Below are 14,807 nucleotides of genomic sequence, written 5' to 3' on the forward strand. Positions count from 1 at the left end.
TCTGCTTGGGAGGCTGAGACAGGAAGATCTGGGTTTATGCACAGCTTCAGTTATTTAGTGAGGCCCTTTGTAACTCAGTGAGACACTTCAAAATAAAAAATAAAAAAACAGGCTGGGAATCTAGCTTGGAGGTAGAATGCCCCTGGGTTCAACTCCCAATATCACACACACACACAAAAATTTAAGATAGAAATTCTGCTTCTGATTCAAATACCTTGAATAATTTTCTTCCCCTCCCTGCATATTAGTCTTTTCATATAAAATGAACTTTAGAGTAAGTAGAAGGCAGAGGAAAATAAAGTATGACAAAGTTTTAAATTCACTCTAAACTCAATAATTCAAAGCAGCATTATAAATTACATGTTCATTCTTACAAACTGAGTACTGGTGTGGTTCCTCCTCAGACGCATGGTCATCTTGGTGCAAGGTTCTAGGCTGTGACTCAAGTCCTCCTTAGAAAACACTGATTCCAATCTCTTGTCTCCACTGGGTTCCTCCTTCACTGTAACAGTTGGGGGACACATGACCCCTTCTTTATCTATGAAAGTTAGAAACAGTCTAAAAATAATACTTTCCTGCATCAAGATTAATAATTCATCTCTCCCATGATATTGCAGTATTTTATTCCTCACATTGCCCCAGTCTATTAAACCTTACCTTTCTTCCGCAAAGACTTATCCTTAGCCATTAGGCCCAAACCCATCATCTTGGGGCCAGCTCCATATATTTGTAGCTTCTTTAGCTCTGGATTTTTCTCAATGTCCTCTTCTGTGGGCTCTGGCTATTGAAAGAAGGTTCAAACAAAGAAGTGAGTTTTACATACCTTATAGCACATAATACTTCATAGGTAACATTCAGATATTAGTATCTGCAAAACATTCTACATCCTATTAAAGCAAAAGAAATAGATTAAAATTAGCCAGTGGTTTTTAGCCATTTTAAATATTTACCTGTGGTAAGGTATGGCCATGTGGGGAAAACTAAATATTTGGAAGGTTTATCTATTTCATAAAACATGGGTATTTTGAAATACCCATGTTTCAAGGCTAGGGACATTTATAGACCATAAATTATATAGTAAAAATCCAATAATAATAAACAATCCCCTTCTATAATTGTATAACATTAAAATATGAGATAGGTTTCCATCTCATATTTGATTATGACATATTCAATTTAGAACTTTTTTTTTTTTTTTTTTTTGCGGGTCTGGGGATGGAACCCAGGGCCATTTGACCTCCGAGCTACAACCCCTGCCCTATTTTTTATTTTGAAACAGGGTCTCACTGAGTTGCAGAGGGCCTCACTAAGTAGCTGAGGCTGGCTGCGAACCGCAATCCTCCAGGTCTCAGCCTCCCAAATGCTGGAATGACAAGTGCGCCACCACACCCAGCAACTTAGAACATTTAGAAACATAATATTTTTCTCCCCAAAGTATAAATCAAGAGACTTGGTAAAACGAAAATCCATTACACACACACACAATTTCTTTTTCTAATACAAGTAAATAATCTATCATTATAAGCATATATCTGTTTTCAGTCGATACTATAAGGTGAATTTTATTATATTTCAGTGCTCTATTTTTTAATTAATCCTATTATATTTCTCATTTCTATGTAACAGTGAGGTTTGTTTCTTATAGATTTCCTTCTATATGTATACTTAGATACATTTAAGTCTACATAAATTTTCTTTCACATAAAACATATATTCAGCCGGGCGTGGTGGCGCACGCTTGTCATCCCCGAGCTCGGGAGGCAGAGACAGGAGGATCACACAGGTTTGAAGCCAGCCTCGCTGGCTTAAGAGACCCTGTTTCCAAATAAAAATGTAAAAAAAATGGGTGTCTGGGAGTGTAGCCAGGAGGTAGAAGGGTTTCCAGGAACCACAGTACCATCAAAAAATAAAAAATAAATATTCACACATACATAGTAAAATAAATATATATATATATATATATATATATATATATATATATATATATATATATATATATATATATTGTTTGTTTGTTTTTAAAATACTGGGGATGGAACCCGGGGACAGTCTACCTCTGAGCTATAACCCAAGCACTATTTTTTATTCTTTATTTTGAAACAGGGTCTCACTAAGCAGCTGAGGCTGGCTGCTAACCTGCAATTCTCCTGTCTTAGCCTCCCAAATACTGGTATTAAAACACACACCACCACCACACCCAGCTAGTAACATACTTTTTAATCTGTTTAATCCCATAGAAATGTATGCAACTCACAACATATACTGTATCACAGTATCTATGTATATACATCCACCAACAGCTATTAAAATAGTATTCCAGAAAGAAATAACCAAACCTATTTTTTTTTTTTTTTTTTTTGGTGGTGGTACTGGGGTTCCTGGAAACCCATCTACCTCCGGGCTACACTCCCAGACCTATTTTTTAATTTTTGGAAACAGGGTCTCTTAAGCCAGCACGGCTGGCTTCGAACCTGCTCAATCCTCCTGTATCTGCCTCCCAAGAGCGGGGATTACAAGCGTGCGCCACCACGCCCGGCCCTATTTTTTATTATATAGTACTAAGGCTGTTTCTGATTTCTTTCACATTATAAACAATAATTCAATTAACTATTAATTTTTTTAACATTCTATGTTATAACATGCTGTGGTTTTGAGGGGGCCTGTTGGCTGGTAAACAATCCCATGCAAAACTAATTTCCAAAGAATATAAACAACTTTTTGCTAAGTTTGTTTTTCATATATAAACCAATGTACCTTGGATCATAAACCCACTAACCAATTATTTTATCTGACTCACAAAACCACTGTTTCTCTAATGGAAAATCAAAACTCAGGGCAAGACACCAAAAAACTAGAGAAGTCTCCTATGGTCCAAACCCATAGGAATTATTCAAACTAATCAATTCCAAAATGGTCATATTACCATACTGCCTTTCTCTTCCTGTAAAAACCCTAATAAAGGCTGTGGTCTATCTTTCTTTCTTTGTCCATCCTGAAAGAATTGGTATTTATCCTTGTAATCTTGTACATCATGCTATATTTCTCATCTTGAGACCTATCAACTACATTAAATTTTTTTTCAATATCATTGATCTCTCTGTACCACCACTGAGTAATTATTATAAATTAAGACACAGATATACAATTCTTCTCAAACTAGTCAAAAAATGAAGAGGGAATGATCCCTTTCACCCTCATTTCTATAAGACCAGTATTATTCTTTACCAAAACTAGACAAGGATATAAGGAAATAGAGACCTATATTCCTGATGAATAGAGATGCAATAATTTTCACCAAAATACTAACAAGTTTAATACATCAAAAAGACCATATACCACTGGGCGTGGTGGTACACCCTTGTAATCCCAGCATTTTGGAGGCCGACACAGGAGGATCAAGGTTCATGGACAACCTCAGCTCCTTAGTGGGGCCCTTTGCAACTCAGTAAGACCCAGTTTCAAAATAAAGAATAAAAAATAGATCTAGGGTATTGCTCGGAGAAAAAATACCCCTGGGTTCCATCACCATTATCGGGGGAAAAAAAAAAAAAAAAAAAAAAAAACCATATACCGCAATCAAGCTGGTTTCATTTCAAGGTTATAAAGATGGTTAAACACATGTAAATTAATAAAAACAGAATGAAGTATAAAAATCACATTATGACCTCAATAGATCGAGAAAAGCACCCAATAAAATTCAGTATCTTTTTATGATATAAGCCATAAAAAATAGGTACAGAAGGCTCATATCCCAGAATAAAAGAGTGACAAACCCATAGCTAACATCAAAAGAAAAAAAAAAAAAAACAAGGATTCACTGTGAACACACTTATTTAATATAGTACCAGATATTTAAGCCAAAGCAGTTATCCAAGAGAAAGAAATATAAGGTATATTAAGAAAGTAGACAAATTATCTATCTGGATATGATATAATTCTCTATTTAAAAAAAAACCTACATATTTCATTTAGACTATTATACCTGATTAACAAACTTAATAAAGCTCCAAGTTACACAAATAATGTAAAAAGATCACTAGTTTTTCCATGAACCAATAAATCTCCTGAGAAACAAATCATGAAAGCATGCCCATTGAAAATAGCTACAAAAAAGGACAAATAAATTTAATCAAGGATCTAAAAAACCACTGCAATAAAATTTTAAAAACAATTATGAAATTGAGTAAGATGATAAAAACCAAAAAGACTTCCCAGGGATTAAAAGCATAGTTAACAAGCTAAAGATTCAATTCAATCTCAATAAAAGCACCAATAAGATTCTTTACAGAAGTAGAAAAACATTTATCCCAAAATTCATATGGTAGCAAAATGACCCTGAAAAGCCAAAGCTAGTCGGGCGTGGTGGTGCACACTTATAATCCCAGCACTTGGGAGGCTGAGGATCGTGCAGGTTCAAAGCCAGCCTCAGCTATTGAGTGAGGTTCTTAGCAACTTAGTGAGACCCTGTTTCCAGATAAAGTATAAAATAGGTCTCGAAGTGTGGCCCAGAGGTAGAAAGCTCCTGGGTTCCATCCCCAGTACCACCAAAAAAAAAAAAAGAAGCAATATTAAGCAAAAAAAGTGCAAAGCTGGAGACATCAATGTAAGACATACTACAAAAAAATCTCAGCGTGGTGTCAACATAAAAATATACCAAGAAACAAATTAGAAATCTCAATAAAAAAAACTGTGTATATAGCCAACTGATTCTTGACTAGGCACCAAAAACATATTCTGAAGAAAGAACCACTTCTTCAACAATAGTACTGTAAAAACTCACTATTCACATGCAGAAGATTACAACTTCACTACTTTATCTCACTGTGTACAAAAATAGATCAAAATATATTAAATATCTTAATGTAAAAAAGAAAAGAACTGAAACTCTTACAACCACTACACAAAAACTTAGGGAAAATATTTTAAGACATTTGTATAAGAAATTAATTTCTGGATTGGATTCCAAAAGCAAAATGAACTCATGGAAAAAAATGTCAAAAATGTAGAGAAAAAGAAATTCTAGTAGATGGCTTAGTAGTAAATTGGTATAATCTCTATATTTCTCTATGTCTCATATTTCTCTGTAATGAGAAAGTATGGGTGTTCCTCAAAAAACTATAAACAGCCAGGCGTGGTGGAGCACGCTTGTAATCCCCATGCTTGGGAGACAGAGACAGGAGAATCGCGCAGGTTCTAAGCCAGCCATGCGCGCTGGCTTAGGAGACCCTGTTTCCAAATACAAATGTAAAAATAGGTCTGGGAGTGTAGCCCAGAGGTAGAAGGGCTTCCAGGAACCCCAGTACCACAAAAAACTATAAACAGAACTACCATATGATCTAGATATCCCACTTCTGGGTATATATCCAGAAATGAAATTAGCACACCAAAGAGATAGTTACCAGATTATGTTTACTGCAGTGCTAATAACAATAGCTAAGATATGAAATCAGTATTATTCTGCCTTAATCACCTGAGTCAGGTGCCAGGCAACTAACAGGCCTGTTATACTAACAGGCCATATAGGTATTCCCTATATGGCCTGTTAGTATAATTCTAAGAAGTCAATCCTAAACTGCTTCATGACTAACACCTCCTGATCAAGACTAGTGTTTCCCCAATATGAGGTGAAACTCCCTCTCTAGGACCGATTATAAAAATAAACTTTGTTGAGCCACACTAGTAATCCCAGCATTCAGGCGGCTAAAACCAGAGGATTGCGGTTCGCGGACAGCCTCGGCTACTTAGTGAGGCCCTCCACAATTTAGTGAGGCCCCGTTTCAAATTAAAAAGAATAAAAAATAGGACAGGGGATGTAGCTCGGTGGCTGAAAGCCCCTGGATTCCATCGCCAGACCCACAAAAAATAAATTAAATTAAATTAAAATAAATTTTGTTATGTGAGCCTATCCTGTATCTTTCCCTGCAGCCACACTTTACTGACCATCACATAAAAGATCACATAACAAAAAACAAATGAAAAAAACAAATTCATATAATGTGCTATATAAAAACTATCTTAAGAATATATTTTCTTTTAAAATGTAAAAAAGCAAAACTGCAAAAGCAAAAATAAAAGGGGTGCGGGATAGCTGCAGTGGAAACCAAAGGGAAAAACACAATGAATGTTGCAAGCATGAATTTGTCACTCTAAACCTGTACGATTATAACTCTAATACACTAATAAAAAAATTAAAGAAAAAAAACAAAAATACTATAAACCATAATTGTTAATATAACCACATTCAATTTCAATTAATTTCACCTATTTTTTTTTCTTTTTTCTTTTTTGTGGGTCTGGAGATGGAACCCAGAGGCATTCTACCTCCAAGCCACACCCCCCACCCTATTTTTATTCTTTACTTTGAAACAAGGTCTCACTGAGTTGCAGAGGGCCTCACTAAGTAGCTGAGGCTGGCCACGAACCACGATCCTCCAGTCTCAGCCCCCCAAATGCTGGGATGACAAGCGTGCGCCACCACGACCAGCTTTAATTAATTCCATCTTGAACCAGCTTTATATTTTAAAAAGATGAGAAACACAAATGCTTTTTAGAAATGGATTTTCACCAAAAGCAAGTTCCAGATGAACCTGCATAGCTCATAAAAATGAAAAGGCCACTCACTTCAGGTTGCAGTCTTTTTGCCCGACGACTATAGCTGCTGAATTTTGAAGGTTGCACAGACTGTCTAAGGGGGATGCTGTGGGGTTTGTATTCCTTGTCCTTTTCCTCGTTGTCAAATGGGTGTGTATTACATTGCTGAGTAGAAAAAGGAAATATGAATAAGATTTGAATCACCTTTGCAATTGGCAAATTATTAAATTCTAAACCTCTGGCAAAAAAGTTATAAACAACACCAGCCTCACGACCGAGGACGCGGCAGCAGCGCCATACTGCCGGCGGCAGCGGCAAATTCACCGGACGGCTACAGCAAGCCAAGGTGAGCCGCTGCAGAACAGCCAGGCGGGATTTCTCACCGCAGGTAAAATCCAAAGCTCCCAGTGGCTGAGCTCAGCACACGCTGCAGGGATTCAGAGTGGAAATCAAAACCAAGAAGAAATACGCCAGCCTCACAGCCGAGGGCGTAGCAGCAGCGCCATATTGCCACCGACGGCAGCAGCAGAGAATTCACCGAATCCAGTACAGCTACATCTGCGTACTCAAGAACAGTGAGTCAAATTGCGGGCCACAGAGGAGAAATCCCAGTACTGTACTCCCTGGGACTTGACCCAGTGGGGGAGGGGCGGTGGCAGAGATATCACACCATAGGAGAACGTGCAACCTGGCACCCCCCACAGTCTAAAGCAGCCTCTATCGACTCTCTGGGTCGGAGACTCTGTGATACAACCCAGTAAAGGAGTAGTGGGGTCTGAGATACTACTGACTCGAGATCCAGAACACCTTAAGTGAAGTCATAGTGACCCAAGGGAAGAACCCAGAAAAGGCACAAACTTCCGAAATCATGGGAAAGAGGAATAACAATGGAGCAATGAATGCCCACAACCCCACAACATCAGAACCCGATAAAACAGAAAATCAGAGATTTCTAGAAGATCAACTCAGGAAAATAACTGTAGAAATAATAGAGGTGTTTAGAAAAGAATTCAGAGAGAGCCAAAAAGAGATAAGGGATGCAATTAATGAAGTAAAGGCCTCAATTCAAAGCACAAACAACCAATTAGACCACATGGAGAACAGAATCTCGCTCTTAGAAGATGATCATTCCAAAAATGAATGCATAGTTTCTAATCTAGGAAAAAATATCCGACAGCAGGAATCTGATATTGAAGAAATATGGGCCCATTTTAAGAGAGCTAACCTAAGAATTGGAATAGAGGAGGGAAAAGAAAGTGAAACTAAAGGGATCAACAATCTCTTCAAGGAAGTAATAGCAGAAAATATTCCAAACATAGAGCAAGAGGTTGATACACAGGTCCAGGAAACTTATAGAACTCCCTTCAGACAGGATCAGAGAAGAGGATCCCCACGCCACATAATTGTCAAAATGACCAATGTGGAAGCCAAGCAGAGAATCTTAAAGGCAACAAAAACAAAGGGCCAAGTGACATTCAGAGGCAAACCAATTAGAATCACTCCAGACTTCCCAAACCAAGTCATGAGAGCCAGAAGGGCTTGGAGTAACATATTCCAAACTCTGAAAGAAAACAACTTCCAGCCAAAAATTTCCTACCCAGCAAAACTATGTATCAAATTAGATGGAGAAATAAGAAGCTTCCATGACAAACAGAAACTGAAGGAATTTATGTCTTCAAAACCAGCGCTAGAGAAAATACTCAGAGAGATTAACTACAAAGAAGAAATAGGTAACACACACCAGAACCAGAGAAACAAGAGTTTCCATCCAACAGTCAACTAAGATTGGTTATCTGCGGAGATTCATTACTTATGTTAGTCTTTTACCTATCTCTAAATGGTATTGTTTACCTTTATTGTTGTTAATTTTTAGGATTTCTAGTTGGAATATTAATATACCTTCAGATATAGCATTTGGAAATATTTTATCCCATTCTATTCGTAACTGTTAACTCTGTTTACATTGTCTTTGGATATACAATATTTTTTTTATTTTTTAGGGAGTTCGTATACTCTTCTGTTGCCTGTGCCATTGAAATCATATCCAAGAAATCACTGCCAATTTCAGTGTTGTGAGGTTTTATGACCCAGATTTTCTCCTAAAAGTTTATAGTCTTAAGATTTATATTTAGGTCTTTTCTCTATTTTGAGTTAATATTTGTATATGGGATTAGGTAAGGGTCCAACTTTATTCTTTTCCATGTAATTATTATTTTTCAACAATATTTAGTAAAAAGATTATTATTTCTACCACCAAATGTTCATGGAAACCTTGTCAAAAATAACTTGACAATATAGGGAAGAATTTAGCTCTAGGCTTTTATTTAACTCCAATGGTTTATATATCTGCCTTTAGAATAGTACTACACTGTTTCAATTATTGTAGCTTTATATGGTTTGAAATCAGAAAAGATATATCTTCTAGCTTTGTTCTTTTTCAAGATCATTTTGGGTATCTAGAGTCCATATTCCATATTAGGATAGATTTTTTTTCTGAAAAATAAATATATAAATATATGATAGTTTCACCTAAAAAAATAGAAAAAAATATTCTCTGGTAAGAAAGAAAGCAAAAAGAAATATTGAAATGTCATCTTTAAGTCATCAAAAGCTTGGTATCAGACAAATGAAACTGTTATATGAGATTATCATTTTTAATTTTGGATAAATTGCTATAATACTAGATGTCAACCACTAAGCCAAGCATGGGAAGGAGGGATGGGGAGAGAATGGGGTGGGGATTGGGTGGGGGCTGACTGGGCGATGTGTGCATGTATGTCTACAAAAGTTTGTATCCCACTATGATGTATGAATACAGTGCAGCAATAAAAAATAAAAATAAAAAAATAAAGTTATAAACAAATCTATTCTTCTTGTTCTTTGGAGTGACAATAACCCATAAACTGATAACTCTCCTGTGCTTTATTCATCAATAATAAAGAGCACAGTAGAGGAATGTGACTTTTAGATGATTTAGATTTGAACCTGAATTTTACAAACCATCCAGCCAGAATCTGATTCATAGAAAGACCTTAGACACCAACCTAAGATAAGAGGAAAAGGACCCTACAGTACTCATCCTATTAGCATAGCAACTATAAATTTTCTTTACACAAACAAGTTGCATAGGGCCAATTGTTGGTTTACTGATTTTATCAATAGATTTTTAAACAGCCAAATTTCACAAAAAAGCCCAATCTAGAAATGAATTAGAACAAAACAATTAAATCACATCAGGATCCAAACCAGCTAAGGACCCTCACCACAAGGTTGGCTCCAGACTGAAACATTTCATAGGGATAAATGATGCGTTCATAGTGAGATCGTAGCAAAGAGCCAATGTTTTTGCCTGGTGGGTAATTAAGGCGCTGGGCAATTCGGGCCCACCGACGGTCCTTGCAGATGGCTTCATAGCCACCTTCCTCCATCACAATCTGTAAGGATAAAAAAAGTATAAATTGTGAGCACATTGAAAAGGCTTGAAAATAGTAACTTGGCTTGAAATTAGAGAAATGTATCCTCCCCTCAATACCATTTTAGGCCCCTAATATTAAATAAAGCAATACTACCAGGCTGTGTGGCTGTGTGCTTTCCTTTTCTGCAACAGAGATACAATGCCCAGAAGAGAGTATTTTTAGCCAAGGTCATATAGTTTATATTTCATATTATTTACTTATTTATTTTCAGTCTGGGGATGGAACCCAAGGGCATTCTACCTCCAAGCTACACCCCCAACCCTATTTTTTAGTCTTTATATTGAAACAGGGTCTCACTAAGTTGAGGAGGGCCTCACTAAGTAGCTGAGGCTGTCTGCAAACCTCGATCCTCCAGTTTCAGCCTCCTGAGTGCTGGGAATTCAAGTGTGCGCCACCACGCCCAGCTATGTATGTATTTTAAATACAGAACACTCTTACCTTACTAAGGCTGTAAAGGTCCAAGATCCTCCGCTCCACATTGGGAATCTTTAATGAAGAGCCTTGAATTTCCCAAAATTTTGCAATCTGATCCAAATAGTTGAGTTTCACTCTGGTCTGAGCCTAAGGAGGAAAAGGCCCTATGAGACTGGCTTACTCTTTAACCTAACATTGGTCAGTATGAAGTAGATGAAAAAGTATTGTTCTATAGACTGTGCTATAACTCAGGTTCTACTGCTTAACTCCCAGTGAGTATCCACAAGATGCTCAAATAAGCTGAGTCGTTAAGAACAGCAAAGGAGCCAGGCGTGGTGGCCAATGCTGGTAATCCCCACGCTTGGGAGGCGGAGACAGGAGGATCACGCAGGTTCAAAGCCAGCCGCACTGGCTTAAGAGACCCTGTTTCAAAATATAAGAAAAAGTATAAAATAGGTCTGGGAGTGTAGCCCAGAGGTAGAAGGGCTTCTAGGAACCCCAGTAACACACACACACACACACAAAAAAAAAAAAAAAAAAAAAGAATAGCAAAGGTGGTGCTTTAGATTAAAATCCTCATCCCTACATTTAAATAATTATACTTAGGTTTAAAGATGGCTTGACCAAGACTACTTAGGCTCAATTTAATATTTACTTTATGCCAGGCCTGGTGGCATACGTTTGTAATCCCAGCATTCGGGAGGCTGAGACCCGAGGATCGCAGTTCGTGGACAGCCTCAGCTACTTAGTGAGGCCCTCCACAACTTAGTTGAGACCTTGTTTCAAACATAAAGAATAAAAAAATAGGGCAGAAGGTGTAGCTTGGAGGTCAAATGCCCCTGGGTTCCATCCCCAAACCCACAAAAAATAATAATAATCATAATAATATTTACTTTATGATTATTCTATGTCAAAAACTTAAGAGGCATAAAACCTGTTTTTGAATAATTCCTTTCTTACCTTAGTCATATGGAACTTCCAGCCACAAATCATACTTTAATCCTAATAGAAAATGTTAAATTTTTCATAGGCTTTTTCTATTTAATATCATATTGAATATGAGAACTTTTTGAGTGCTTTTATACAAGAATATTCTTTTTTTTTTATTTTTATTTTTTGGTGGTACTGGGGTTCCTGGAAGCCCTTGTACCTCCGGGCTACACTCCCAGACCTATTTTTACATTTTTATTTTGGAAACAGGGTCTCCTAAGCCAGCACGCGTGGCTGGCTTCGAACCTGCGCGATCCTCCTGTCTCTGCCTCCCAAGCGCGGGGATTACAAGCGTGTGCCACCACGCCTGGCCTATACAAGAATATTCTTTAAAGACTCTTTCTGCCGGGCGTGGTGGCGCACGCTTGTAATCCCCGCGCTTGGGAGGCAGAGACAGGAGGATCGCGCAGGTTCGAAGCCAGCCACGCGTGCTGGCTTAGGAGACCCTGTTTCCAAAATAAAAATGTAAAAATAGGTCTGGGAGTGTAGCCCGGAGGTACAAGGGCTTCCAGGAACCCCAGTACCACCAAAAAATAAAAATAAAAAAAAAATAAAAAAAATAAAGACTCTTTCTGCCTTGAACTTTTTGTTAAAGAAATGAGTAAAAACTCAAAATGATAAAAAAAAGATTAAAAAAAAAACCAGAAAAACCAGTATTTCCTTACTATTTTGATAGCTCCAACCTTAGACCAGTCTATGGTAGAAAAATACATGAATCATCTTTTTTTTTTTTTTTTTTTTTTGGGTGGTACTGGGGATGGAACCCAGGGGCCTTCTTCCTCTGGGCTATACTCCTACACTCCCAGACTTATTCTTTAATATTTTATTTGGAAACAAGGTCTCTTAAGCCAGCGAGGTTGGCTCGAACTTGCCCGATCCTCCTGTCTCTGCCTCCCAAGCCAAGATTACAAGCATGCGCCACCATGCCTGGCAACATCTATCATTTTCAGAAATTAAAGCTCTTCACATCCCACCAATTTGCAAACAGTAATAATGTATTTTACAGAAGACTTTCTCAAAGGTCAGTGTTCTGAGAAATAATGAAGCTGAGATTTAAATTAAGCTTATTGATTTCAATACCTATATTCTTTACTACAAAACTATGAGAGCTAAGGTTTCCTTATAAACGTGTAATTCTAAACCTTACCTCCAGTTCATTTAGTCGTTGGATACGAGGAGTAAATCTGAAGTTATCAACTTCTACAGCAAAAGGAGGCTGCCAGTCCTATAAAAAATAAATAAATAATAAGAGAAACTGGTAGATGATGATGAGAACTAGAACCCTTTGTTTCCACATTCAGATTCATCCTTGGCTTTTGTTGTGTTCTCAAAAAGTTCAGATGTCCTTTAGAAAAAAAGGTAACTGGAACCAAACACAAACAAAATAAAAACTTAATTCACTTCTTTTCTTGGTATGTCTCAAATAAGCCCCAAAAATACAAAACAAAATATCCCTTCAAGTTCTAACCTAAAAGTTGACTTAAGAAGGTACATACTTGAATAAAAATAGTATACTTGCATTATGTAGTATTTGTTATATACAAACCAAATTCATATAATCCATTTTCATTTTCTAGCTTAATCCAATATCCCAAAAGTCTGAAAAGCTGTATGTAATAAAATTACCATACTGATGGGAATATAATAATATAAATAGAAATATACAAATGAAGATTTGCTAAGTATTTGGGAAAAGAGTAGTATGCTGTACAAAAATCCTGACATCTACTGAAGTTACGTTATTAAATATAATGGTTTGATTGTTTGCATTTTTAATTCAGGTAGATTTCTACCAGTTTCAATTAGTAATTTTGAGCAGTAAGGTGGTCTGGCAGGACTCTCAGTGTAAAATATAACTGGCAGGAGGAACTCCACATCCCTATTTTTTTCCTGTTTTTATGCACGGTAGGTCATGTGAAATAATAAAAACCAAATAAGGGACGTGGTAACAATATAAATTGGTATAATTTTTTCAGTTTGTTTTAGGTTTAGTACTTCTGTGTACATTTTTCTTTAAATATTGATGTGGTTAATGTTCCAAGTGCTAATAGTATTGTAGAAACGTATTCAGTCGGATTTTTAGAACCACAACTGGACAATTTGGTAATTAGGTCAAGTCGCCTGCGAGTTCCAGTCAAGATAGTAAAATTAAAAATGAGCTAGTAGAATTTTCAAGCTGATTATGGGTTTGTGTCTCAGGCCTTGTCAAATGGTACCGTAACCCATTAGGCAAAGAAGCACCCGTTTCCAAATGTTACCTTAGACACTTACCGCTGGTGGGCGAATCTTACAAATGCCTGACTTCTCGGCGATGGGCCTGATTTTGGCTATGTAACCAAGAGGATCTCGGAATTCAGACCAACTGGGCTCGAACACTGGACACTCCGGCGGCGGTAAGAAATCGTCAGAACCAGGCTCCATGCTGGCCTGAATACTACTATGTTGTAAAATAAGATTCAGTCTTGCTCCAACGGTGCATGGAAGTTCCAGTCAAATATAGTGGCCGGTAGGAATTTGATGTTTCAAATTTCAGAGTTATCAATGTCGCGTCTTAAGATTCCTCATGGCTCTCGATCTCACAACCACCATCTTAACCTTACAGTTTACCTCTGTCTATGCTGTATCACTCCGCGGATCGCTTTTTCAATGGTGATCTACAAACCCGGAAGTCATTTTGGGAACCGGGTAAAACCTGAAGATGCGTGGGCGAGTCCACAAGGGTACAACAATTATAATCTGACCACTTAACTAACTAAATTAATTAGCTAGCTCTCCAGCGGAACAGAAGTTAGTTATAAATAGTATCGCCGGATCTTTTTTTTTAATGGAACCACTGCGCTTAGTAAAACGATCAAGTGTGGTTGAGCTGCGAATTTTGCCTAAAAATTGTCTTACGGTCCTTCCGCTTTTTCAGCCGATACTAGCTGCACCGAAATCCCACGCGAAAGTCCTTACTAAAAGCATCAGAAGAACTAATGGGTTTCTAGGTTCTGACCTTGGCATTGTAAGAAGATAACATGAGACTACAAAATCGCAACTCTAGTATGTAGCGTTTATTTTCGCGCACATTATTTCGCTTACACATCTAGCACATTTGGTGCCGTATTTTCACAAATTAAAAATTAAACTTTGTACCAAGAAATACGTACTAAAACCCCCTACCAAACATACGGAAAGTACGGTATTTATAAAATTTTACATCTGTGTTAGTGACTGAAATACACAGTAGTTTCCTAACTCTATTACAATTAATTTCTTGCTTGTATTTTCTTTTGCAAACGCTGAAAATAGAACCGAAAGCCTGCATGACTAGCCAAGCATTCCATAGTTCTCTCA

General features: G+C 37.3%; 1 protein-coding gene across 4 annotated transcripts in view; it reads right to left on the bottom strand.

Moving 5' to 3' along the window:
• LOC308279555 (lysine-specific demethylase 5D) overlaps positions 1–13,892 on the bottom strand; it is a gene marked incomplete at both ends in the record, with an annotated part of 57,355 nt that extends 43,463 nt beyond the window's left edge. For 3 of the 4 annotated variants that reach the window (XM_080719686.1, XM_080719685.1, XM_080719684.1), the window contains 7 exons: positions 375–538; positions 658–781; positions 6,622–6,756; positions 9,855–10,025; positions 10,506–10,628; positions 12,619–12,696; positions 13,743–13,892. In XM_080719686.1, coding sequence (XP_080575812.1) covers positions 375–538; positions 658–781; positions 6,622–6,756; positions 9,855–10,025; positions 10,506–10,628; positions 12,619–12,696; positions 13,743–13,892 — 945 coding nt within the window. The remainder of the gene's footprint in view (positions 1–374; positions 539–657; positions 782–6,621; positions 6,757–9,854; positions 10,026–10,505; positions 10,629–12,618; positions 12,697–13,742) is intronic. The other variant, XM_080719687.1, reaches the window with a different exon arrangement.
• Between the last annotated feature and the right edge of the window lie 915 nt (positions 13,893–14,807).

This window comes from Muscardinus avellanarius, assembly GCF_963383645.1.
Source record: "Muscardinus avellanarius genome assembly, chromosome: Y".
NCBI classification, from domain to species: Eukaryota; Metazoa; Chordata; class Mammalia; order Rodentia; family Gliridae; genus Muscardinus; species Muscardinus avellanarius.